Source organism: Opisthorchis viverrini, assembly GCF_000715545.1.
Source record: "Opisthorchis viverrini unplaced genomic scaffold opera_v5_39, whole genome shotgun sequence".
Taxonomy (NCBI): Eukaryota; Metazoa; Platyhelminthes; class Trematoda; order Opisthorchiida; family Opisthorchiidae; genus Opisthorchis; species Opisthorchis viverrini.
In genome coordinates, this window is record NW_008751696.1 from 1,674,604 (window position 1) to 1,702,281 (window position 27,678).

A 27,678-nucleotide genomic window follows, 5' to 3' on the forward strand; every position below is an offset into this window, starting at 1 on the left:
CTAAATCAGGTAACTATGGCCAATTTCTGTTCTCATCCCGTCAATGTTTACGTGTACAAGATGGGCGACAATTCGAACTAGGTGAGCTCTCCAGCCATCATGGTGAGTAGAAGAACATAGCACTGATGCTTAGAGAACCAGTAGACCGTCCTAGCTGGACCGGTTTTATGAGGGGGCGCAAAGCGTGAAGAGTCTCCGGGATATGAGGCGGCTAACGGTTTTGACGGCCTCGTAAATTCCCAGGGATCGGTCAGGCGCTATTTTGGTTTACACCAGAAACGTGTAGCCACCAACCCCCCTTACGAGCATGATGAAAATGAATTGAGCTGATTTCTTGGTCCAAATTATGCGTTTAAATTTGTCGGAATTTTCGATTGCTTAAGAGCACTCAGGGGTTATTCACAGCTTTTCGCGACCCTTTTGGAGGACCTCACCGAACTCATGAACCTGGATTCGAAGGCGTCCACACTAAACCAAAAGGTCAGTCTGCGCGCAGTTGTAATTGGTAGCTCTCACAGGGCTGTGTTTAACGGTTAAAAATGCCAACTAAGGGAGCACCTGGCCAATCTCAGTACATTCACCTGCTGAGAACTGTGCGATGGACTGCCTTTTAGGACTAATTTTATCCTGCTCTGTATTTGGCACGTCCAAGTTTATTAGCTTACTAGCTATCAGGTCCTCCACGATAATTGCGAGAGTTGAGAGTAACACTCGACCGCTCAAGTAGTCTGCTTTCAGTGCAGGGTCCAAATTGTGGGATCAATCTGATTACTGGGTCGTTTTTCGATGGGTAGGGCACACGAATCACATCGCTCAAGTGTGAACACGTTCGCCTGTTCAAACATGAAAAATTAGACGCGTCTAACGTGTGTTGGTGAGGTGGTGGTTACACGCTCGCCTCGCATGTCAGATGTCCGGGGTTCAAATCCCGGCACTGCTGATGAGCTCTAATACGGGCGAAACTCGAGTCCAGTACTTCCCCTTCGTGTGGACTCACCGGAATAATTAAACCAGAACAGGGGTGCGACCGTTCAAACAAGAGTGGTGTGGCTATGAACAATCTGATTAAGTTTCTACGATGCTAAGTGATGAGGATTTGTGCACGCACAAATAATGTCCTCACGGGAACGAAAGAATGCGATCCGCGGAATACACTCATTCGCAGAAAGTTTGGATGCTGTCGAGAGAGTGAACTGAAACTCACGTTAATGATACTCCCCAACTGAATATGTTACACAAAAGCTGCCTCGTATTTCAGTTGGCACACTATTCGAGAGAAATCATAGTGTTTTATCGGATTAGTGTACACCTTGTACTGTTTTCAGCGGCCTTATGAGTAGCACGTCCCGTCAAGGACAAATCCAATGTTTTGCCAAAGTTCAAACCAACACGTGAACACGTCTGTCAGAATACAGAACTATCCGTTTGCGGAAGCTATGCAGGTGCGTTTGCCAGCAAATGCAACAACACCAGACTGTAGTAGTTTTGTTAACTATCTCCTCGTTTCAACATGCATTTGCTTGTTCCCTTTTCCATTTCAGTCGGGCTTTGTGTGTTCGTCAAACAAGTTCACTCTTGCGTAGCACGATTTCCGATGTGAATAAAGCCTACTAGGCGGTGCAAACGGAACGGCCGACTGTCACTTTTAGTGTCATTCATTTTCTTCTATGAATGGCCAATGCGAGCTATGGAACCTCTACACTATACCAGACGGCACTCTATGCACCGGACAACTGCTGTATGAGCTCTTTGGTTTTTCGAGTAAGGTCTTGTTCACAGAAGGGACAAACCTGGCCTTCAGAACTGGGAAGACCAGTTTCAGTTCAGTTTCATTCTTGAACAGCCTAGCCATTCCACGGGAACGATTGTGGTAATTAACTGTCTGTTTTCCTGCACAGCGGGAGATTTCGTCCCTTCAATGAAGCCAATCAATGCTGAACAGACGAGAAGCACTTTACAGCTGTTCCATCCTCGATTATACTCATCAGCAGTTCACCAGCAAGAAAAACCATGAAGTTTCAAACATGTGACCTTTCGGCCGGCGGTCGAACTTTTAACCTTTGGCCACGAGTAGCTGCTCAGCAATGTGATTAGTTGTCACGGGACATAGCAGTCAAGACTTGGCCCATTGACGCCATTCAGCGTATTCCGTGTTTGCTACACAACCAACGACTGTTCAGTATTATCTCGACATATGTGTTGGCCTGTGTCGACCTTGCTAGATGGATGTGCGCTTTCTAAAACCAAGTCGGGTGATTTCACAGATACCGTAGTTATGATGATCTAGCTCGATAGAATGTGCTGGTGCACGTCAATGTATTGAGAAGGGGAACATTTTACATATCATTTGAGAAGCCATCGCTTGATGGATCATGCAACAGTTGATCGAAACACATGAACTAAGTGATTGGAATAGGTTGACTTGATTCTCGAGAAATACGCTCATTTGCAAATCAATTTGGTTTTCACGAGAGACTCAACTGAATCTCTCGTTTATGATATTCTACAACTGAATGTGCTGCACACAGGCCGCCTCGTGTAGAACATAAGGTTGACGGAAACTCGGGGACTGCGCCTACATGATGAATCCCAAGAAGGGTGAAACCGGTCGTGGGCTGTCGAAGAACTTTCAGCAACTTTATGAGTAGTGCGTTATGACTATGCATGGATTCTGTTTAAGCCACCGGTGGCTGAAAGATCACAAAGTTCTTGAGATGTGCACTACTGATTAATCTCAGCGAAATAATTGCACCATGCATACCGGATTTTGCTGTTATGCCTTAGTTCTAAGTATTCTGAAACAAACTTTATCAAGTATAGCTAGAAAGTTCGGAGGAGTCGAATGGCTCACAAGTACGTCAAAGAGTATACAGGAAGTGTCCTTAAGAGCCTACCACCAGCTTCGGACAAGTGATTTATCGCTATCCACACTATCCAGTTACATTACTGCCCGAGCCATAGAATCGTATAATATTTGGCGAGGTGCTCGGCCTAAAATAGGTTTTCAATTGCATGTACAGGTCTATTGAAGTGCTACTCCCAGCAACGGATTGCTTTCAGCGTTCTGGTCACAGTCACACTATTTTAGTTGAAGGAAAACAAACCAGGCACTTTTCACATTAGGCGTCACATGTGAAAATGTGCGGTTCATCTGTGCAGTGTCCCTTGTGATTTGTAACCAATCTGACGGAACCATGTCGTAAATAATTCACGAACATATGGTCTGGTGCATAGATTTCACGTTCTTATTGTCGATAAGTTGACCAGATTCCCACTGTGGTGGGTGATCGTAACGAGGCCTACTCGAGTCTTGATGGTCTGCAACATGTCCGACCATAAATAACGAACACTATTAAGGAATCTAAGGAGGGATTCTACATCCTTGATATGAATGAAAGCTCAGACGAGAGGCTCACAACTGGACGGCTCGTAATGGTTACGCTGGCGTTTGGCTCCTGGAGTAACGACTTTTCAGACTGACGGTTCTATCCTCATGTTATTCTTCCACTTGAGCTACCTGTGCACTGTTGGTATTATGAGATTTCAGTGGAGGTTTTTTCTAGAAAATGAGTTTAATCAATGGTGAAAAGCTCTGAAGCACTGTACAGCTCTTTCACTCTGAGAAGCGTCAGTAGTGCCAACCCGACCAATCCCCATGCGGATTCGAACACAGGCTGACAGATCGTCCATCTGAGGAGTTGTTATTCCAGGAGCTAGTTCTTAGTTAGCCAAAAGGAATGCATCTCCAGAATGTCCCCGAATAACATTTCTTCTTGGTACATTTTCTTGGAGGGAAATCCTGTATGCACAGATTCACTTCCTACGGCAGTATTGGAGCTTCATTTTCTCCACGCCTCTTGAATAATAACAATCATAGTAATAATAAGAATCGCTCAGCCGTGACGACCTTTCGGTGACTAGCTGCTAAGCCATTTGAGGAAACACGAGAACCGAGTTACTTCCAGGTTTTCCAATTTAAACAGGCAGTTGAAATGCCAGGGTTAGGTTCAAACCACTGACCTTCTGGTCACTGTGTTCCCACCTTAATCAACTAGTCCTCTTGCGCCCCCTGTCTTTTACTGCTTGACATACTAGTGATGGTGGAATAAGGCACTTCGGTGACTGCAACGGCAGCTCAAGAAGTTTGAAATTTCCACCGAAAAAATTGATGACCCTCAAACTCGTATTCAGTGCATGACAGAGGTGGGATTGACGCAAGCCACATCGCCTAAATCTGTAGGAAATCGGGGATGAAAATCTACCTTCAAGTCCCGAATAGTTAGTTTGTCAAAATCCCATCGTTGTTTGATTTGATACCCCTCCAATGCTGATGGGAATTGCTGGGTAGCCGTTTTGATGTTCTTCAAGTGGGACTATATCCCGGATTCCCGTAGATTTATTCTGTACTCCAACAACAATTTGGACGCATGTGCAGATAAACTCTCATTTGAAAATTGGTGTGTGGTCACGTAATACTGTATTGGAGCTATCCCATGAGGCGGCCCGGTTGATGAGGATGATAATGACGCCGATGATGATCATAGTAATGATGATGATGATGGCGACGATGTTGATGACGATGATGATAATGAGGAGATGCAGGATGACAGAACGTGGGAGCAGGAAGTAGAAGATGGCCATGATCGTTTTTTACACTTCGTGGGTCCGTTTATTGGGGGCCTAAACAATCGGACATAATCACCGAACTTGGAAAAATCACGAACGAACCATTCAATCGGATCTCTGGTTTAAACCCACCTCGAGTCGTACACGGGGGTTTGAATATGTTCGAATTTGTGTTGAAGTGTGAAGCAGGATTGATTAAAATTTTGGGAACGAGCGTATCTGGTGAATTGAAAAAACACAGCAAAACAGTTGGTGGGCTTTTCAAAGCTATTCAGCAAATGTATAAGTAATATCTAATCAGAAGCGTGATTCAGTTCAGAATAAAAGTAAGTTTATCATACGGCGTAGAGGAAGATGTTCTCGGAGTTTGAAACATTGAGTTATTAAAAATTTCTATAGTGCCATATCTTGAGCGGTTTTTTGTCCATATTTGTCTGCTCACCCAGTGAAGATTTGAGAAGACCCATCATTAATGAAGGAGGCTATTCAAACATGATCAGCCTTGACCTACAGAACGCTCGAACCAATGGCCCGACGCCAATGTGTGGATACTGTCATGACAGCTCAGTTTTGCTCGAAACCAAGGGCACCCTTTTGAACCTTTGGTAGTGATTGGTTCGATGATGATCGTATCCTGGATGAGGTGATGTGACTTCAATTCTGCTAACTGAACCCAGCAATTAAAATGTCAGATATGATGCTCGTTATTGGAACTGTGTTTCGCGTAGGCGGTTGTGAGAGTTGTAAAATTCTCGTTCACATCACTCTCGTTTAAGCAGTACTGCTCTTGTCATGGCCAAGTTGTTCTCATGCGTTCGCACCAGAGAGGAGGAACAAGAAACTCGAGTTTCTTTGCTATTAGAGTTCATCAGCACTGCATACCCTTGAAGTGGAGAACATCTGCATTCGAATAAGATGAATGTTGTGAGCCGGAAATGGAAGTGGGTGTGGCCCAGTAGCTAGTGTCATATAATTGGAACATGTCATCACGGCGCAGTCGCACACGGAGCTGTCACAATTTTCGCCATAATCCGTTATCTAACTCTTATCACGCGCCAGAGTTATTCTGGGAGTTAGTGGCCTTCAAAAGGCTCCGTCCTGATCAGTTGGATACCCTGAAGAGAAGATCAAAGTAAAACTGGAGAACTTAACCACAATATGTCCGACAGCTCGGTGCTAACCATTTCCAGGTATCATGTAGAAAAGGTGGGTTCATAGCGGCAGTGGGCAGATGACCTGAGCGTCAACCCGGTTCGTGGTTGTGAAAACAACTTATCAGTGAGGCTAGTTAGCACGCGGGGAGTTTATTCAACTTCTTACGGATAAAAATGGCCAGACGACCCGAGTAAAAGTTCGTAGGGTTATCGGTTGTTCAGGTGGCTGCATATTCACATCAAGCTGGTACATATAACCTGCCTCTGAAAAGGCTATACTGTTAACGACATCTTGATTATCCTGGGCTACTATTCTCGTGATTTCCAAGTTCAACAAGGACTTTGTTGCTGACGGGAAACTGAAGCCACTAGTCGTCAGAAAAAGCGTGAACTCGATACACACTAAGAACCATTTCGATACCGGTTCACTTCGAATGGTTGGTTTACCAGAAACCTCTTCGAACGTCAGTCTGAAAGGTAGAAAATCAGTTTGCTTCGGAAGGTCGCCAACTAACTTCAGTGCTAGTAGAGTCGACCATCAAAACAGTAGTGCGAAATGTAGCAGTCTGTCATCGAACAAATTTCAGAGGATGGAATAGGAATAATGTAAAAGACGTGTCTGAACTGAACGCCTTGATGTGTGTTGCTGCCAATGCGCTCTCAAATGGCGCGCTGATTCACCCGTCTAATTCCCGTTTTTCTTTTCCGTCGCGAAGTCCCATACAGACTAGTTGACCCATAAAGTTGCCTTGTTTATATTGGTCTATTTTTCACTTTTATGACTGGACCGACTGTTTTATCGACCCTACGTCTTTTTGTATGGTTGCCCGTTTGCCAGTGAAGTCACACTTCAGGTTTGACCTCACATGTATTCGCCTTGTTATCTTTAGCGCTGGACTGGATTTTGTTAACTCATTCTATTCTGACGTTGGTTTCGTTATCATTTTGGCTGCACGTCAACTGGAACCTTGTTACATGGGGAGAATCTCTAAACACCAGAGTCATTCGTGAAAGTGTTTAGGAAGTCCGGGGGGGGGGGATTTTCGCATTGTCGGTTAGATACATGTGGCGATCAGTTTGTTACGTAGCGTCTGGACAAAAGTTTCAGGGTAGATTAAGTCACGTTTAAGGATCGAATGACCTACTAGACTGCTCACAATGGAGGAGATCAACGAAAAAGTGATCGAGAACAACATGTGTGGTTCGAAGACTAGGTACAGTGAAAATACAAAAACACGATCAGCGATTAGGAGGGTTGAAGAAGACAACCAGACATCCAGAATAAAGAGAACGGTACATAGAAGGAGCGTAGGATGGAAGCGGAGGTAACAACTATTCAACTACCTGTTGGACAGACAGCGCAATACAGACGAAGGCCGGTCAACAACCGCGCTGCAAAACGCCACCGTTCAGAATGCGCTCCAGATAGCCTAAGCCCATCCTTTAATGCATGCTGGAACTTCGCTACAGCGCGGAACAAGGAAAAATGGGTCTCCAAAAAATTAACCGAGGATTGGGATGACCTTGGACGGGTGTTCAGTGGCGCGGTCTTAGTCACGTAGCCCGTAAACACGCAGGGAGCCCGTCTGGATTCCACCTGACTGGAAAGATTCAATTCCAAGCTTAGCAAACTTCTCCCCGCGAGGATGCTCAGTGCTAAGGGAAACGGGCTTGAACACTGAAGAACGTGCACACAGAATAATGCTAGAGACAAAGGTGAGGTGCAACCAGTAGGTCGNATATATATATATATATATCATTGCAGTTACTGTGAGGATAAAACTACCAGCAATAAATTAACCGATTGCCACCAAACTTTTTCGAAAATTCCCATTACTTTAGGAGCGCCCGAACCACTGTACTCACTGCAGTTTCAATAAAAAAGTGTGCCACTGTTCTCGTTCTTACAGACGACCATGAGAAAGCAAGATTGTCGCACGTGCGTCCATGTATGGTTTCAGGATTCCAAATTACCTGATAGCGTCTGATCCCCCGGGAATGCACGTCATTGGGTCATCTACCGGTGTAGAAAGTTTCTGTTCATCCGTGTACATACAGCCAATAGAGAATAAGTTTGGCCAAAGGGTACGCCTTCCTTACTGATCGTGGACACTGCCTACTGCCTTCAAACCTATGTCAACCCATGGGTAGCCTTACCTGTGAGTAAGACTGGGACAGCCAAAACCAATGTGAAACCGTTGCGCGGTTAATAACTGTTAGTGTTCGTGGGGTGAATGCACGGGATACAATTCTCTGAGGAAAACTCATTCAAAGGCTTCTCAGCCGCAGGTGTCATCATTTTCAACAATAGTATTCAATTATTTGGCGGACTAGTAAATTGTCATTCCGAAAAGGCGGTCCGAATGGGACTACTTGTAGCCCCTTTTGGCATGAAGTATCGGCAAAAAATCACTAAAGATGCACAACATATAGTAAACTTCAAAAACCAGGTCAAAACACGTATAAAATGAGCCATATTTTAAGAGAATGAGGCAACAGTATTCTGGAGATTTGGGCGCCTTTTGGACGCGATCTCGGCAACCAGCATTCATCGGACACTAAATCATGATTGGTTGCTGAGCCCACACTTTCGGCCAATCAGAGCTTGGGTTGATGCTGGGCCGGTAAGCGGTTCGAACTTCTGGTGTGAGGGCTAGGCTTCTTGGTCGTGGCAACACCTAACTGCGAGCGGTAAAAAGGTTTCGGTTCAAGATTGCGCTTAAAACCTTCCTACTTGTTTCGTGTAGAATCTTCCGCCAGTATGCTTTTTGTTTCGCTGCATGAGTTAGAAGACCTCAGTCATCCTAGTTACACTTTGTGGTACATCTCCCATTGACGCAGGGACAGATTATTTTTTACGAAAATAAATTCTGGTTTTCAGTCTCCCTTCACCCCAGTGTTAAGTGCTGTTCTTTTAATCGTGGAGAGGCACATGCACAACGAGAACTTTATAACGCGATCGATCGGACCGCTACTTTCTTGAAAGCAGTGTCCTTTAGGCTAATTCAAAGTGCTAATCTTTCATCTAGGAAGCACTTCAGCCGGTCAGGATTGTGTAAGATACATAATACGGTAGAAAAACACAAACAGTTTCCTGGAATGTTGATGAGGTGCCCCGGGGGACTAAGAGCACTGTACAAGCACGCAGAGGTCTGAGGCTAGCTGTCATGTTTCCTAAACAAAGTGGCAACCGTACAAGCAGACAGTGTTGCAGGACTGGAATAATAACTTTCTCAAATTCTCCTATTTCAAGCCCATTGGTCACGGTGGAAATTCAGAGGGATCGTTTCCAGTGTGCGATAGAACACGCACTCCATTGTCGAATATCCTGTTCGCATCATCTCGTCCCTCAAAGGAGCGCGAAGCAGTAAAATCAATCACCGTTTGCCATTTCGGATTCTGTAGGTTTGTGCATTTGTCGTGGCCTAAACATTGACCATTCTGCTTGGCGGCGCTTCAAAGCAAATGAGAAGAAGAATTCCGGCTGTAAACTTCGACTGATTGATCAATGGCTTTGAAATGACGTCGTCCAACCTCCGCCCCCCACAATCAAACACCACAATTCCATCGCCCTCGACTAGTTTATGGCGCCATGAAATGCTAGATTTGAACTTCGTGAAAAGTTGTACAAACACCCAACTGAAATAATCGATACCGTTGACAAGATCATGGAGACGTAAAACTATAGTCACATGTGAGTTTGGACAGGTATCAGCCCACTGCTAGGTAGTTAAGTGGGTGTGGCAGTTTTAAACTAACGTCACAATGGTCTCATGAGACATTCGATTCCTTTTGTTATCACACACACACGTGTTCAACTTTGCACATGAATTGTTTCGCGAACTGATCGATCGTTGTTACAACTTTATCGGCTGGGTACATCAACGGCTGGGAGCGGCAGTGGGTATGTGAAACTGTCGGCAGCGTGTCCAGTCATTCTATCGATTGACACAAGCTAAGGTCGAGACATCACGCTACAATAAAATATGACTGCTAAGCCTTGGGGATCGACATAAAATTCCAGCATTGCGGTCGGTCTGATGGGAGGTGCAACCGAGACTTTCGCTGTGTCTTCGTCTGACTTGTTCAGTTTACGACAAAGCGGGAGAATTAGGTTCTTTGGTTTCATTCCATTCCTCAAACCAGAACTGAGGTTAACAAGCACTTGAGGTTTAGCTTCAAAAACACAGGCATTACTTTGGTGACAATGCCCCGGATTGTTTTTTGATCAAGACGCATATGAAAAACACAAAATTGTACTACACTGTTTTTGTCCTAAGGGAATTACCACCCAAATTCCTAGTGGGATGGCGAGGCACTTGAAAGTCTTCCTCTTGTAGGGAACCAATATTTGAGTTAGGGGTCACCAGCGTTTACAAGTCCTGCAGTTAAGATATACACAGCCTGGAAACGAGCACTTTATGTGGAAAAAATACCGCATTCATGCCGAGGGTGGATGTATATAGAGAAGGAAATGAACCTTTGAAACGTTTTATCTATTCTTGGTCCAATTTTTAGACACATTCTTCATGGCTCAGTTGATCTACACTGAAGAGCAGATTCTAATTACTGCAAATGCTCGTGAAACACCCACTACTTATGATTTCGTAACCGGGATAAAGGAACTGTACGATGGTTCACAATTTTTCAGCATAGGTTGACTCTACTTGCGGAATGAATCCCGTGTTTTATGCTTCCCAGGTTAGCAAACTAAGTAACTGTTGCTTTTGGAATCCGGTGCGTCGACTGCAACTGATCATTTTGTGTGGACTTCACCTGGCCAGTTGTCCACGTTATTATTTCATGCTTTATTGGTCCATTCTACATGAGTTCCAACTCTGTGATTGGCTCCATTATTTTAATCACATGGGTTGGCCAGTCGATCAGATTGACCGGATCGGGCGATTGGTCACAACTGAGCCAGCCTATTGATAGTCATTTAGTTGTGGTTGATTGCCTGATCGCATTTATTGGTCATCTTGATGACGTAATTTGGTGCCAACCATGTGTGCGCTAAAATTTCGGTTTGGTTGTCGGATATTGTTGGATGTTACAACGTACACAAAAGCCACGACCTGCGATACATTGGTAATATCGTAATGACCTGGGTGGCTTTCGGAACAGCGGAATTAATCGATAGATTGGTGGTTTGGCGACCGATTCATCCAAACACGTGAATTGTTTTTCTAGCGGTCTAACATTTCAAATTAAGCAGTCGTTGCTGCCGTGTAACTGTCCAAGATAACTCAACCTGCATTTTGTAGACGCGCAAGGCTGCATGCTATCGAATCTGTGTAGGTGTTTTGGGGACAACGAACCATTTTGTAGCAGATCCATCTCGTGCGTAAGTAGCTGACGGCAAATCTGTCAGTTGCAAACTTTTTTATTGACCTTGATGATCTCACTAATCGGACATAATAAACAGCTGAGTGATTTGCGAATGTACATGGGAAATATTAGTCAACTATTCGAGTCATTCTTCGACGTTCGGGACTATGTAGTTGAGATGAGCACTCTGGTACATTGTGGTAGGCTTTTTCCTAAAATGATTCCATCTGCACACAGTGGTTAACAGATATCCGTTAATCTGGATACGCGTCCTGTAATAACAACAGCTGTGACCTATCATTAACATCTTGTGTGCGGCCGATGACGCTACGCTGAGTCATTTCCTTGCTCAGACAGCCAATGAATCAATAGTCAACTGATGCTTATAACATGCACAGGCTACGCGGGTCAGATGATTACTTAGTCAATCGCTTTATGGTTGATGTCTGACGACGTGAGTTGAAGTGCGGTGCGCCGACTATTTTTTACACCGAATGGAAGGAGCCTCTGTCGTAAATACTAGTTTGACCAATTGGTCATCGACCAAGCTACACCCTTGACTCAAGTGCCACAGTCGTACAAGGTAGTACCACCACATAACCTATAGGAGCCACTCCAAGATCAGGGACTGGGCTACGTGTCCTCACATCAAGCGCGTGGAATTGCGCCACTATATGAGCAGCGGATCTCCGTTATTACATCCTGCAACATGTATCCTGAGGAATTCATTACCGCTTTCCTTCTGATCTTGGCACACAGAAACGATAAGAGCAGGGGGAATCCTAGAAGCATGGAATTTCTGAAAGAACCCAATCAGCTGACGTGTGCAAAGTGACAAACTATGTATCAACAACGTAGTCGAACAACAGAAACGGACTTGGTCATCTGATGGATGCACGAGGAGACAACAATAAAAATCGTGGAGCTGACAGGATATCGGGTGATGAGTCGGAGAGGCAAACACAAGGTTCATTAGACGCCGACCAATCAACCGGTCAAACCGCTGGACATTCAAACCAACAATCATAACCAGAGGATATTTTCTTCTCCCGGGTGTCATGACCACAAACAAAGCACTTCTCGATGTCTGTGCGCCGAGGAAAAACGAGGCACCGCTAATCTGCCACGTACTGATGATGTCAGTTTGGTTGGTGACGAAACGTTTGCAACCAGCTCATCGAACACGGCAACAGCCATCCACATGCCCTGCAACTGTTCTCCTTGGTAGCGAATTAAACCTTGTAAAATGTATCTTAGGCTAACGAATTGGCACAATGATGGTTTTACTCTCAGGTGTTCCACGGATGCTCTACTAGCGTGCGTATCACACAAGCAGTCCCCGCTCTCGGTTCCCTCGTTTCCTGTATTTTTTTTATATCTCGAACTATTTTTCAGGCTTCCGATGGATAGCCAGCAGTGAAATCGAATCGATGGCTGTCTCGAGTGTTTTGTGCGCTACTCGCTTGCGGCTGATCTTCTGTCTAGCGTCCGATTTTCACCGCGATTAGCCTTCAAGGACAATCCCGCTTACGTTGGTTTTACTTTGTGAGAACGATCTTCTTCAGTACTTATAGCATTCCTGTGTTCTACCTTCTAGTCGTTTGAGTGTTACCCATCCTGACGGATTCGTAAAGATTGGGGACACACTCGAAAAGTTCGAAAATCGGTCGTGCAAAGTTGCTGCACTGAAAGTCTTTGAAGCCTCCCATATTTCTCCATATCTCCATTCTGCTTGTTTTGGTCAACAGTTCTCTCTTGATCCCGACCTTGTTACTAATCGTTTGTCTTAGTGCCACTAATGCCGATAAGCTTTATATCCCATCTTCTCATCCAAACCTAATTTACCACAACTGCCGCGACAGATGCCTTTCTTCGCTGGCTCCTGTTGTCCTGCTCCTTTAACGTTCAAGCCACACAACTGATTGCCATCCACAAAATGCTAGTGTTCCTCCTTGCTGCGGTAATGCGAAGCGCATCGTCCTTCAACTCCAAGACTTCAGGCATCAGAAATCTTCGAACCCCCCCGTATTCTCCCGTTTTCATCCCCCAATTTCAAAGGCCCACCGTTCCCACGTGGTCGTTTGACTTTTCGGACGATCGTTTAACACAGCGTTCAAGAAAACCGTGCTACCAGCACTGTAAATTAAGACCCAGGATAAGAATTCATGGTACATCACATAGGGAGTCAACTTGAGTGGAATCGGGTGGGAGGCAACGCTTCGAAGGGAATTTTACATTTGGTTTGCGTTTGGGATAGATAGATGGGCGGCATAAAGCGAACCATTACAAAAGCGTATTTGGTGTGATTGAAAAATAATAACGGTAATAGGAACAATAATAATAATAATCAACCGGTAAAAACACAGCCACCATTGGAATTGAACGTATAAATTGCGTGTCCTCTGGAATGTCTCATAGGTGGGGTCGGATGGGTTGGCAAGATGCTCACTTCACAACCTTGACTTTGCGGAATTCGATGAAGTTTTCTTTGGCTTTTCTTCGTTTGTACGCATTCCGTGCCTCCTCCATGAGCAAACAGTTCTTCATATTCTCACGCTTGATTGTGGCGTCATTCATTTCGTCGCATACGCTAGTTGGGAACCAACCTTTTCGTCCGTCTGGAAGCATGCCTTTGCACCAACCTGATTGGACAGGAAGTTTAAGAATAGATGAGCCATTTGCTCATACTCGACGAACAAGGGCGAACAGTAAGCCATTCATTATATTTGCAGGCACACTTGCCCACAAATATTGTTATTACCACTGTAATCTTAAACACTATCTACTTACCACGATATCAAACATGGCTGTCCTCTCTCACCTTGTTGTCGGTATGTGTCGTTAAAGCAAATTCTGTGGAATTAAAACTTCCCAAAGGCGTCCTGGTGTAGATAGTGAACAGGCTGAACGTATGGCTGTACTTGGATCGAACCTCAAGAAATGCGAACTATACTTGAATAACTCAGCTGTATGAATTATTCTATCGGTCACACCCACAAGGTACGGAAGGGGAACCAGAATCCTAAGCCAACCTACGAATCTGTTTACCTGGGCGGATGAGAAACTTCCGCCATCCCAGTTAGAGACGAGGCAACCCCTCTTAGGGAGAGAGCAGCGGTGGCCTTACTAACCAAAGATACCTATGATGCCCATCCTGGATAGAGTGCACAACACTGCAGTTTTGTTTGTATTAGTCAAAATCCTTCATCGAGTTCAACACAAGACAAAATGCATTCAGTGACAAACCACTGTATCGAGACATTGACAAAAATGGCCCATTTGCGCATCGGACGGAGCTACTGTGTCTGAACAAATTATGTTAATGAAGTGCTACCTTCTCCTCGTTGCTGCATTCATAATTTGCACACCATTCCATTCTGGTTTTAAAGTAGAAAATGAGGTTAGTGTAAATATGGGGACTTCGGTTGTCTGATGGTTCTATAAAAAAGCGTGAGATCGATTGCCAGTTCTCTGAGAGTTTTCATCGGCCTAATGAGTAGTGTCCGCTCAGGACAAGTGCTTCACTATCGTGAGTATCATTCCAAACGAACAGATAAATCCTATTTTCATGGCGTCCAGTTAAAGTTTACCAACAGTGAGGTGTCCAACTGGATAAAAATGCTGAGGTCAACACCACCGTCATGTCAGAAGGTGAACTCACTGAACGTTGCTGGTGGCCGAGGTGCAAAAGCATACAGCTGGTAATGTCTTGGAACCACTGATCAATGCGTCACAAGTAGAAGAGCAGAGTCAAGCATATGACATGGTGACCAAAACATATACAATAAATAACTCATCGTGGGGGTTCTGCAGGAGGTGTATTGTTCAGTTTCACATCACTCTCGTTTTTAACAGTCATCCTCCTGTCCCGGTGCAATTATTCATGTGAATACACACCAAAGGGGGAAGTAGTGGACTCGAGTTTTGCTCCTGTTAAAGCCCATCAGCAGTGGATATCCAATGGCCGTGCCGGGGCTTGAACTCCGGACACCTGACACGTGAGTCGAACGTGTCACCACTATTCTACTAGCGCACGATGGACGTATCTGAATTCTCAAGTCTGAACGGGCGAACGTGTTCACGCTTGAGCGATGTGATTAGTATGATGAGCTCTAACAAGAGCGAAACTCGAGTCCAGTGCTACTCCCCCCTTTGGTGTGGATTCACATGAATAATTGCGCCAGGACAGGAAGACGACTGTTCAAAACGACAGTGATGTGAGACTGAAAAATAACTAATCGTTTAGCTGCAACATCCTTTGGTGACCTAACTGCCATGCGACCTGAAGGAAGCACGAGGGCACTGCCAAACTGCCCAAGCTTAGATAGAAGCAGCAGAGATACCAGGGTTGGGTTTGAACCGCGGACTGTCGGTTCATGACTTAGCCGTTGAACTATCCCGAGTTATCCTACACAGCTCAATAAACGAATATTTATGAATTTGTAAAACAACAACGTGGACGACCACACACAATGAGCGGACTAATCGCATCGATCAAACTAATAGCATTAAAAAGAAAGGTCTGAAATAAACATAGTTATGTCCGGTGTACCATCGGTCCGATAGCGTTAGATTGTTACGTGACAGGGAATTCGGAGTTGTTCACTCCCACAATGTGCGCTGAATCATGACAGCATGGATGTTTTTCTAATTAGAGAAACGACCGATTTCTACAGAGATGACACAATGGTTCAATACAGTGGTTTGGCACGAAAGATCCTGTCGAACACGGCAGTGTCGCACAAGTCCCTGATGGTGGGATTGATGGATTTGATCCGTTTTAAACTGTTCAATGATAGTGTCCAGAGGCCCAAGCTGACGTTGGTTCATGAAATCTAAAGTAACTTAGTAAACTACTTTCACACACTGCTAATCAGATCCCGTTTGTCGTATTCCAACAAGTCAGCATGAATAAGCAAACAAGGCGAATTCACGAAATACACTCAGTTGCAAACTAGTTTGGTTTTACCAAACGAATTAGCCGAATCTAAGTTGAATTTTTCTTTTTTTCACTCTTCAACTGGATACGCTTCAGAAATGCCGCCTCGTGTTTTACTTCGTACGACATTCGGGATATTGCAGTGAATTCTCTTGATGGAACAGTACTCATTAGGCTGGTGAAAACTTCCCGACAGCCCACGACCGCTTTTGCCTTCTTTGAGGCTCATCGGTTAGGTAGAGTTTCAGAGATGAAACCAGCAATGGACTGTCAAAACTCTTTCAACGACCTCATAGGTAGTGATTCGTGAAGAAAAACAAAACAAATTATCAGTAGAATTACCCATATTCGAGGGAAGTTCAACACACCAATCGCGGGTGAGTTGTTCCCAACCTGACTACTGACTGTACTCATTAGGTGAAAACTTCCCGACAGCCCACGACCGCTTTTGCCTTCTTTGAGGCTCATCGGTTAGGTAGAGTTTCAGAGATGAAACCAGCAATGGACTGTCAAAACTCTTTCAACGACCTCATAGGTAGTGATTCGTGAAGAAAAACAAAACAAATTATCAGTAGAATTACCCATATTCGAGGGAAGTTCAACACACCAATCGCGGGTGAGTTGTTCCCAACCTGACTACTGACTGCCGAGCCATCATAATTTCAAATTGAAAAAAAAACTGGCTGTAGCTTTCTCACCAAAAAAGAAGCAGTTTGCCACCACATTGCAGATACCAAGGGACAAGCAGAAAAAGACGCGAATGGGAGGATTGTGGAGTCCTCCACACTTTTGCGATGTCGACTGGTTTCGTATGCAAATTCACCCAACTCATAAAAGGTGACAAATTACGTTCATCTCTCCTCTGAGTTGATGCACATCCGTTGTCCGATGTACAAACTTGTCCCAACAGCGGCTTAGTTGGCTGGTTCAACGTCAGTGCACCAAGACGTCACAATCGTTAATCGATAGCTGAATGACGCCTTCTCCCTTGACACTTCAAAACAACTAGTCTGCCAAAGAGCGCCATCCGGAGATATTTTTTGTACAAAAAGTGAACATGATGACAGGAAGTGTTTATTTGCTTGGCGACGTACCATCACTGAGCCGAACCAGCAGGTATGCTGTATCACCCTCCCTTAATTCCAATTCGTCGCCTGCTGTGGCCGCATATGAACGTTTCGCCAGCAGTTGGGGACAGTCTGAAAATAGAATCAACAGTATTATTTAACAAAGCTGAACGTCCTGACGAACTATGGAGTCAACAGGTAGGTATTTTTGGACTAAACATTGGGCACTTAGTTGAAGTAAACCTGTTTGGTTGGTAAGACATTCTTGCTCCCACACGTATCTGAGTGAATGTCATCGAAAATGTGACAAACAAGTCGCTTCGAAGGTAATCTGCAAAAAATAAGTCGCCCCACTCACTGTTGACCAATCACTTAGATCAGTTAGGTTAGTGCGTGGTACGTTCAGTCGGTTAGGTCATGAATTAAGGGAGTATTATTTAGCGTGAATAGCTCTCACGAGATAAGTTAACGCGGCAGTGAGCAAACTGTTTCCTTCTGGGAAAAGAGAGATCCCATTGCTAACCCTTGTTCTTCAGTATAAACCACTGAATCAAAAACTAAGTGGGTGAGATTCAGACATGCTTTTATGCCTTCCACTATTTCATCTACCGTAAGGTGTGTTAGTTCTGAAAGGTTGGTGTCCGCTAACAGCAGTCGCCTGACTATTTCTAAAGAATCCCCTTTTGGCACATTTGTATATAACGAATTCACATCGAAACTTACGAGGATATCATCTGGTTCAACACTGACACCCAATGCTTTGTTGGCGAAGTCACATGACTTCTTAATGTAAGTACTAGATTTCCCGGAGAGTTGGAGAGCATTGTAGAAAAATAAGCAGGCCGCCGAGAAACACAGGTGAATATCAAGCATTACTGAAAGACTTGGGAATGGCGGAACACGCACTGGACACGGGACACAAAATAGACTTAGAAAATGTTGAGGCGAGAACTACGGTCCATGTCATAAAGACTGATAGCCAAGGCGGTGAAAATCGCCATGCATCCCAGCGTTAGCAGGATTGAGGGCGTGGAACTGGTTAGCGTGTGGAGAACGGTCTTGGGTCACTCAAGCTGACACGTGTTGGTGTGCGGTCATTAGAAGGAAGAGTGGTCATCATCTGAATTCCATTTGACCTCAACATTCCTCAAACTCAATTGTCGGAGCACTCACAATCCCACAAAGACCAGGGAAAATCTACCAGTGGCACCCGAGGTGAATCATCAAGTGAAGCAGCCTGAGGTGGAAGATTAAGGAACGAAAACCGATCGGAACTAATTTGAAACTCCTCCAACCCATCCATTCAAGATTTTGGCACCCAGACTAGCCGACAAGAGCCATTAATTGACACTCAGCACTGATCTAGTGTGAAGAGGACTTACTGATTGATTTCCCGTCTGTCTTATAACCTGGCCAATTTGGTGACCTGTTCAATGGCCTGATGTAGCCTTTGTGTCAAAAGCGAAACGTTGCCGAAATAAAAACTACCGATTGTTTACCAAGCTCTTCTGAAATAATTAAATTAACCTTACGGTTGCACGACCACGAAGCATCAACAATGCTGTTGCAGTCACCTTCATGGATGATGCTGGGCAATCTATGTTTATAACATCTGGTGCGTCCATTCAGCCTGTTCGTTGCTGACAGCTGCAATGTGAACCAGGTTACGTAGTACGGTTTAAACTACTTGAACTTCATCAGTAGCTAGATTTTACCCGCTATCCGTAATCCTATTCCTTCCGCGCATTTTCGGGGGAGTGGAGTTGTGAGGAATGACATCATAAAAATACACCCTTTCCTATGTCAAGGCGTGCTTTATCAGCTTGGTGAAACCAACGTGCTATGTGTCTGATTCCAATGCACAGATTAACGAAGTATGAAGTGATCTTTGACCGAAAATACAAGTTCTCAAGTGCACAGTAATATATTGATGCACATGGGGAATTGACCATCCAAAAATATTCAAAACTCCCAAGCTAATCAAATCTCTGTAGGCGCAAACAACTCATTTCGATAGTAGAAAATGCGTTACACGTGCGTTAAAATAAATCTTGCCTCGAATCAAAGCTTCATCAGAGATAGCAAACTGGGTCGGACATAGCGCATCGAGCCACCGTTCTCGTTCGGATCTGAGAGGTGTGTAAGTGGGATATATACACACATTAGCCTGTTACAACAAGTTGGAAAACGGGAATTTAGTGGTCTACTGATGACATTTCAAAATGATAACAGGAACAAATTAGAGGAGTCAGTCAAATTCTTAGGTTTCCGTAAGAGTAGAAAAATATTTTTCATTGGTAATTAACGAAACTGTTTCTAACAGATTCCTGGTTAGAACGACGTGGGTTGAACTATTCTTACGAAAGCCAACAAGGATCCCCTTCATCCTCCGAAAACCTAGTGATATAAACCTTATCACAAAATAGCAACACGTGTACTTTCTGGACAAAGAGGAATATTTTTGTATGCAGGCTACCGAAATGACTTTGCAGTCACAGAAAAACTGGACTATGGTCCTAAAATTATAGCTGAAAGGTTTCGAGTTTTCTGGCCACTCATGCATGCTTCGGAGCCTCTCGTAAGTGTTCTTCTAATGAAAATTCTACTATACCCAACGGTACTCATGTTATGGTGCCATGGTGTTCTTAGTGATGGGTAAATCCGCTACGGTTAAAGGTCATAGTGCTGTAGAACCATTTCAGTGTATCATTCTAGTAATTTTCGCTGAAATGTGTCTGATGGATATATTGGTGTGTTAGTATGTGGGTAATTCTGCCAATATCCCAAAGTGTAACTAGGGTTCGTGTAATGGTTAACCAACTCTCTTCTGGTGATGGTGATGGTGATTACTAGTGGCTCAGGCTGTTCACGTCCCACGAAAGAATCAGACGGACGATAACGCCAACTTCCAAAGTAGAAATTGTCGGAAGTCTGTGGACAAGCAATTTCACGCAAAATGTGATCCGGTTTGGAATTTTCAACTTCTTGGACCCAACCAAGGATGAGTGATTGCGCGGCCAGTGAAAACGACACCTCAGTGGAACAAGAAATCCGCATACAATCATTCATTAATTTCTACCACTTTATTTCTCCCATTTTAAGCCTTTATTGAAAAAAGTGATATGGATGTGTGGCGGTGAAGCATTGTTGTTACCCGCTGATGCTGCCGTGGATGTTGACGAGAGGCAGGTCTAGGTATAGCCAACTAAAGGCAGCGTTCCTCATTATATTCTTAGACAAAATCCGGCAAAGTCATTTTGCTGCTGCGCGGGAGAAAAATGACCTTTTGTTTGTTCACTATTATAGTGCTGTGAGTTGTTGTGTGTAGTGTGTTGGTTTACAACTGGTATCATTAACTATAAGTGCCCGAGTTTGATGAATCGAAAGTGCTTAGAGAATGGCACTTGAAGGTCGATCAGAAACTCGCATTGAAGGAAGAAGGCCTTCTCTGCGGAGTTATTTGTTCGAAAATGCCAACTGAACAGTTACAGACTATTGGATTGGGAAGCAAAACTATCATATGCATTTTGTTTACAAATACTGAATATCCAGCTTCACTATAAACGCGTCTTCCTGAACTTTGCTGGATATTCATTGACTGTTTCTCAATTCCAAGGAAATGCTGCAAATCGACTCCACAAATTCTGTCATAAATCTCACTTTTCAAGAGACGCTAAGCGGATTTACGAGAAAACATACTACTCGCATGCCTCCCCATCAGTAGTATCACCGTAACACCAGTAGCATGCCCAAACTAATTGTCATTCCAAGGACGTTGAAAAACGACTGGTTTCAGGGCTTCCAGTGTAATGCACCACTAGTGGGCATGTATGCGTTAGAAAACCAAAACCAGGGGTAGATTTGTTTAGCATACTAACCAGACACCAAACTTGAAAAAGCAATGGTTACAAACGTCCGAACAACACATATGACAAGTCTAACTCACAAGCTTTTGGCTTGCAGCTTATATTCGGCTTTTGGATGATCTGGGCTCTCGATAAATAGGCTGAAGGGGTAGACGGCAAAACCCTCCATATCGGAGGAACTTTGATACAGGGAATCTTTTCGGTCAGTCACAGTTGGGAAACTTGAGAACTCTTCGTCTTCTTTTGACTGTTGCGAGTTATAATATCTGGTTATCACAGCTCCTGCGGGGGTACCGTTCGCTTGCGTTGTGATTGCGGTGAGTGGACAACTATCATCAACCATCAGCTTTTTATTGCTGAAAGGGTGAAACGACACGCGATGGTAATCCTTGGCGAAATGAAACACATCACAGTGAATTTCCATCGGTGTAAAAACAATGGGCGTTTGCGTACCAACAGATGAATACCTGACTCTAGTCAGTAGCGAAGTGTGCAACCACAGCAATTGCAAATAGACTGAACCTTGCCGTAGTTTGACGGTCTGTGTGCTTCCGCAACCCAGTGAGTTATACTACCGAGGTTGTCCGTACCAGTTTGGGTAATGGTTAGAGTTCTGACCGACACAGTCTCCTGGCCCTCCAGACTGGGGGTTGCAACATGCGTGGGGACTTGTTTCGTAAAAAGTGTGATGTACCTGCATTTTCCCCCAAACACCGCAGCCTCGGGGTCAGGCTTTTGTCGAGAACCCTAATTGTTCTCCTATCTAAATCTAGGCGCCACGGCAGTATCCCGGCCCACGTGCAACCATGGATCGCACATATACAAATGAATTCATGCCACATCGGTGCGGCAGCGATGCACCAGTTTTAGATAGTGATGTTATGCTGTCGTTGATGATTATTATTATTATTATTACGATGATGATGATGGCGTACAAACAAATAATGGGTTTTTCAATTCTATAATTTGGCTACTGGGTTGAAACTGTGAGAAGTTCTTTGCATCCAAAAATAGGTTTCGCACACAGAAAATTCGACCGCTGAATCCCGACATAAATCAGGCACCTTGGGAGCTACTGAAAGCTTTTCACCATTCCGCTTTCTCTAATCAGTCATACACATCAGACAAGGAGATTGAGCTTATACATCGCTGACTAAATGGAGCTCAGCAACAAACATTAACTTGCACTTTGGCTTGTCTTGGGTGTGAAAACATCGCTCCTGGGTGTATTAAAAATTGTATCATACGATGTAAATCGTGAAAGCATGAGAAATTTAACCAGTAGAAACACAGTGCGCAGAGTATTTTGAAAGAGTAGACGTGTCCTTCTCATCAATTGTTAATCGCAGAACCTTTGAAAAAGAGCCTCAGTTTTATCGGAGAGCCTGTGATCTTCCTTGGCTAGGCAGGAATTAATTGGGAGTCTATTGGTTGTTGATCTATTCGCCGAGCTTGGCAATAGGCTTGCAAACGTTTTGTTACTGTACCAGAAGACATCATCAGCGCGCAGTCGGGTGGGTGCTTCTTACTTGCTTGCGTGCACTTATATAGTATTCAAAGGCTATCTGTTATCTTGTAGCCAAGTAGCCAATCACGTCACAAGATAACAGATAGCCTTTGAATACTATATAAGTGCACGCAAGCAAGTAAGAAGCACCCACCCGACTGCGCGCTGATGATGTCTTCTGGTACAGTAACAAAATGTTTGCAAGCCAACTACCAATTGCAAACAGATCAACAGCCACCTGATCAATAACCAATAAACTCACCCGAGCTACCAATATTTCAACACATTAAGTGGGAGTCTGTGTGTGAAAGAAAGCAAAGTGTGTCACCGCAAACTGTCAGGAAACTCTACTACAAGATCGGTCTACTGGGCAATTCGTTTAGATGTTGGTAACGCAATTTAGTCAACGGGTGGAGCAGAGTGGCATTTTCTTCAGTTATAGATTTAAGTAGGAACTTTATTCTGATGTACTGCTTCGAAAATTGATTCAAAACCGAAAGCGGTTTTCTCACCATCGGAAACCGTTTATTGTAAGACCCCTTGAAGGGTTGATCGGCATCGCAGCATTACGAACGTCATTCAAACGTCTCAGAGTATGTCCTAAGAACTTGCCGAGATACCATCACTAGATTATGGTTGAATATGGGCTGTCTGATCTGGACTAGCCATCAGCAGAACAGGCAGCTCGATGAATATGATAGAAGACTACCTATTGGATGCTTTAAAGTGGCTGCCATTGTGTAGGTTGTACTGGTTTCCGGGAAGAGTACAGAAACAGAAACCAGGTTTCTGGTTCGCACGAATAATTGGTCATTCATCCGGTTGACAACTTTGTTAAGCTTATGGACGTCGAGACGAAAACAGGAAAGGTAGTCAAAAAGGTAGTCCAAGTGACTCAGCGAAGGTGTATGTATGTTCAAGTAATTCCTGTTAACCGGTTACCAGCATTTCGTATGTTATTCGGGCACAGCGGGGTTTCATTTTGCATGGGACTTTACTTTGCGTTTGGAGGGCTCGAGCGTAGACAGCCAGTCGTGTCCGCCAAAAACGATTAAGAAAATACACTACTTGCAACGTTGGCAATAGTATACTAATCGAGATAATGGTTATCCAGGTGAACAAAGATCAGTCGATTGACCAGTTGCACTAAAGCTATTCCGCTGCCGAATTTTATGCGTTATCATGAAACTAGATGTCAAAAAATACTTTATTTACAAAGAAGCCGACGTAGGTAATTAGATACCTATATCTGTGGCGCCTGTCTTTTTTAGCTCAGGTTCGTGACGGGAAACATTTTTCGCACATCTCACGCCAATGTAACACGCACCTAGCGTTGCATAGATCGGTGGTAAAACCTAATACACAAGCTTCAGGCTATCAAAATGAACGAACCTGCGTTGTTTTGCTATGATGAGCAGATCGTTGAAGAGAAACAGACTAGCGCTTACAACCTTCTGTCTTCGAATTCCAGAAAGCCTTCGTTGAAATGCACTACTAGTCTGCTTGGTGACCGTGACCAGTCGCAACTCCCCTTCTTTGATCAGCCGACGACTTTCAGTTGCCACTGACTGGAAGGAAAAACCGTAAATATAGATTAAAATGTAGTTAACACAATACGATACAGCGAATACTATGGCGGGTACCTTTTGCTCTCAAAGAGCAGACGGTTTCAACCAGGTGTAGGTAAAATACAGAAGAAAAGCAATACGGTTAGAAATGCGTGGTACTGATCAAAACAAACATTTTTTTACTCAAAAGCGTGCTAAACCAGTTGATTTAATTACCTTAGCATCCAGCTTGTATTCGAAGCGAATGGTAAGCTCCATCAGTCGTTCCTTTTGTTCCATGTACAACTTCTTGCTGTCACATTCTGCTAGGAGCTGTAAATCACGATAGAATAGTTTAGATAGCTGTGCTATTTAAAAGGATACAGTGATGCATGAATATTTGTCCTCGAATCATCCAATCTCCAGTGCGAAGAATATAACTGAGACCATTCTGACTTGGTGCTATGTGACGAGGTTATGTAGCGGAATAACTGGTCATCAGAGTTACTATTAACCATTGACCTGCCGAGCAGCTCAGTAAATAGACTGGTTCATTCCTGTATGCTCAATGAGTTCTGGTTGGCACTTATTTATCGATACTTATTGCCTTATGCATATAGGCTGGCTGCGCCATTCGTGCAGCGGCTTGAAGAGATGTCTGGTCAGGCCAGTTTTCGTAAGTATTGTAGATCCTCAGACCAAGCCTAGAGGTCATTCATAGGCTTCAGTCTGTTGTCTTTCCAATTATGCCCTGTCTTGTGACATAAATTCATTTCCCAGAACTGTGTCTGCGTAACCTGGTTGCACAATACAAGTGAGTAGGATGATTCGGCCTGTCGAACAAGTACCAAATACACGTTCACGGTTATCGGATAGAAAGGTTCACACTGTCTACTGTTTGTAACGTGCGCATACGTTTAAACCTTAGGTCTTGACCGATAATCAATCAAATTTATTGTTATTGTGCAAATATCTAGGCCATATTTTTGGAGGTACAGCACCCACGCATTTTAAACACACCTCTTGGTGAACTCACTACTATGAGGAAACTTGAAGTGAGATGCATGGTGTATCACGGGACCGTAAAAGTTTAAACGAGATCGCAAGGTCGAATAAGGCGAAGCGGTCAAGCTAGAGAAAAGAACAAAAACGTTTCAGATTTCTTTCGAACATGCGGCCCACCATGAAGCGCCTACCTGTGTGTGAGTGGCCCACATGCACTTTCTTGGCGCAACACATACTACTTACAAGGTTGTCCATGATATACACGAGAAATTCAAATGAGATTCACTTGAGCCTCCAGTAAACATCAGCTTGATTTGCAAATGACTGTATTTCGCAGCGATATTCAGTATGCTCCTTTTATGCGACGGATCCCCCACCTCCCGACACGGTAAAGCAATTTCTTGTTGCGATATGCGACGTGCTGTCCTTCACTAATAACCCGGCACCCAGGCCAGTGATCACTACTTGTCAACTCAACAGTATTATGTTGATCACGGAGCCAAATCGCTGCAATATAGAAGTTGATGCATCCTAGCTAACTCCAAAATCGACTGGTGGATTGGTGCTCAACGAGTACCATTCACGCGGAAAAGACACCCAACCACAGCAATGAATTGGGTCATTCGCAAGCCTTAATGTATCCACTCTGGTGTCCAGCCCTGTTAACAGGTAGATTTCGCTGAATATGGTCGTCCTATTTCAACTGCCTGACTGTTATGTAATCAGGCCTTCCAAAAATCTCCGCAAAAGACTGAATTCCCTGAGGTAACTTTTAGTTTTTCTTGGTTGATGAGTATGCGAACATCTTTACTGTCTACGAGTAACGACTAATCACAGTAACACAAGGCTACTGGTAACTCGAGGGCCTCTAAATGGAGCAGACCTGTTCATGGGCTGTCGAAGACTCTTTGGCAACCTGATGAGTAGTGTATTCCGTCAAAAAAATAATCATAGCGCTTTGATCAGTCAGTAATGAAGCTCGACAACAGGGTTGATCGTCAAGCATGTGTATGCTTGTTTGTCTGAATGAAAACAAAGCTAAATTATCTGGTGATGATCACTTTCGCCAGACTGCATTCACCTATGGAAATCGAACTTCCGATTGTCTCTGTTGTTGTGAAAGCACTAGAATGTGTCCTGGAGGTGGGCTTTTTAAAAAAAACTGGAGCGGCCCCCCCAAGCTTGTGACAATCACAACTACTTCAACTCACCAGTTCGAGCGAAGCCAAGGCAACCAAACCGCTTCGGTAGACAGCAGAGTTCATAGGAGCGTAATGCAGTACAGTTGATGTTAGGAGACGCAATCGCATCACTCGTTGCATTGGAAGAAGTAGGAATGAGTTCAAATCAAGGAAGGCGCACTCTGGATGTGTTTGCAGTTGTTTTGTTGCTTCTAGAAATGCGGGGTGTTGCCTGTAAATGAAGCAGAAATTGTACAATTGGTCGGTATCCGGAGAAAAGACGCCAAACCCAAAATTTCACTAGACTGAGCCGATAAAGCAGAAGAAAATTAAAAACGTACAGCGGAAAATATCACAAAAGTCGTATTGATTTGCGGACTTTCAGCGTGGTAACGTCGTGTCGGATGAAGGACATGCCGATTTGAGATTGGAAGACATGGAGATGCAAGCATCCCTTGGTACTCATCCAGTTGCGCGCATTCGAGGATTGCGCATTAAAACACAGGCTCCTCGTCAGGAAGGTGGATGTACGGGATGGTGGGATAGACTTTAAATGTCGAATTCATGCACCCGTTCTACCATTTCTGTCTTCACATGCTCGCTAGGACAACCTCACCTCCTCATCTATAGGATGGGTTCACTTTTACGAGTCCAGGGCTATCAGACATTCATTGCCTAGTCTGAGATGAAGTGGCCGCAGAGGTGAACTGAGTTCACTCCCTCTGATGTGACCAGACTTTGTGTGTGTACGTGTTTATTTCTTGTGACATTTGTCGATTGGTTCACAGCGTACGCCAGCAACTGAACTTGTCCAGTATGATTGTCGTCTTCAGCTTGTTCAGTGAGGTTGGGTACTGATTTGTACCGTCTCGTCGCCATGCGGGGAGACGTCTTTAGTTAGCTTTTAAGCGGTATGTCACCCTTTCATGTGTGGGTCTTTGACAGTGATGATGAAGTAGGCTTGATACCTATAATGTGACTGGATAAGAGTGATTCCGGTCTAGATCACTGCGACAGTGTGGTCTGAGTTCGCCTGACTCTGTTGATTTGCCGAAAGCTGACTTTTTCTGCAGTTTCCACAATTTGCTCTGGTTGATCATCCTAGTACTTGCGGTACGTGTTGGTTTTGTAGATACTTTGATTTGATGGGTTGTTATTGTCGGTATTTTGCGCACTTCCATTGAACTATTTGATGTATTGCAACATGAAGACCATTCGTCCCGATCGATTGTTCCTCACTAACTATTGCATTATGCGTTGCATTATTGCATTATTTAGTGGCTTGTGATGATATATGGAGGGTCTTGACTGGTTGCTCAGGCCTGCTGATGAAAATAATGTTGCTTCGTCCACAAATTTCGGCCTCTTTCGGTCGCCTACTATTTCTTTGTTCTACGGTCTCATACGTAGAGCCCGTGCAACCCTTTTGACGATATTTTTTGATAAACTGGGCCAGTA

The 27,678-nt window shown here is 44.2% G+C and overlaps 1 protein-coding gene across 1 annotated transcript in view; it reads right to left on the reverse strand.

Moving 5' to 3' along the window:
• Positions 1-13,239: 13,239 nt before the first annotated feature.
• The window catches only part of T265_02991 (hypothetical protein), a gene marked incomplete at both ends in the record, with an annotated part of 46,313 nt that continues 31,874 nt past the window's right edge, over positions 13,240-27,678 (reverse strand). The window contains 7 exons of the mRNA XM_009167370.1: positions 13,240-13,750; positions 17,142-17,246; positions 19,212-19,243; positions 21,061-21,336; positions 23,880-24,055; positions 24,272-24,367; positions 26,251-26,452. Coding sequence (XP_009165634.1) covers positions 13,554-13,750; positions 17,142-17,246; positions 19,212-19,243; positions 21,061-21,336; positions 23,880-24,055; positions 24,272-24,367; positions 26,251-26,452 — 1,084 coding nt within the window. The remainder of the gene's footprint in view (positions 13,751-17,141; positions 17,247-19,211; positions 19,244-21,060; positions 21,337-23,879; positions 24,056-24,271; positions 24,368-26,250; positions 26,453-27,678) is intronic.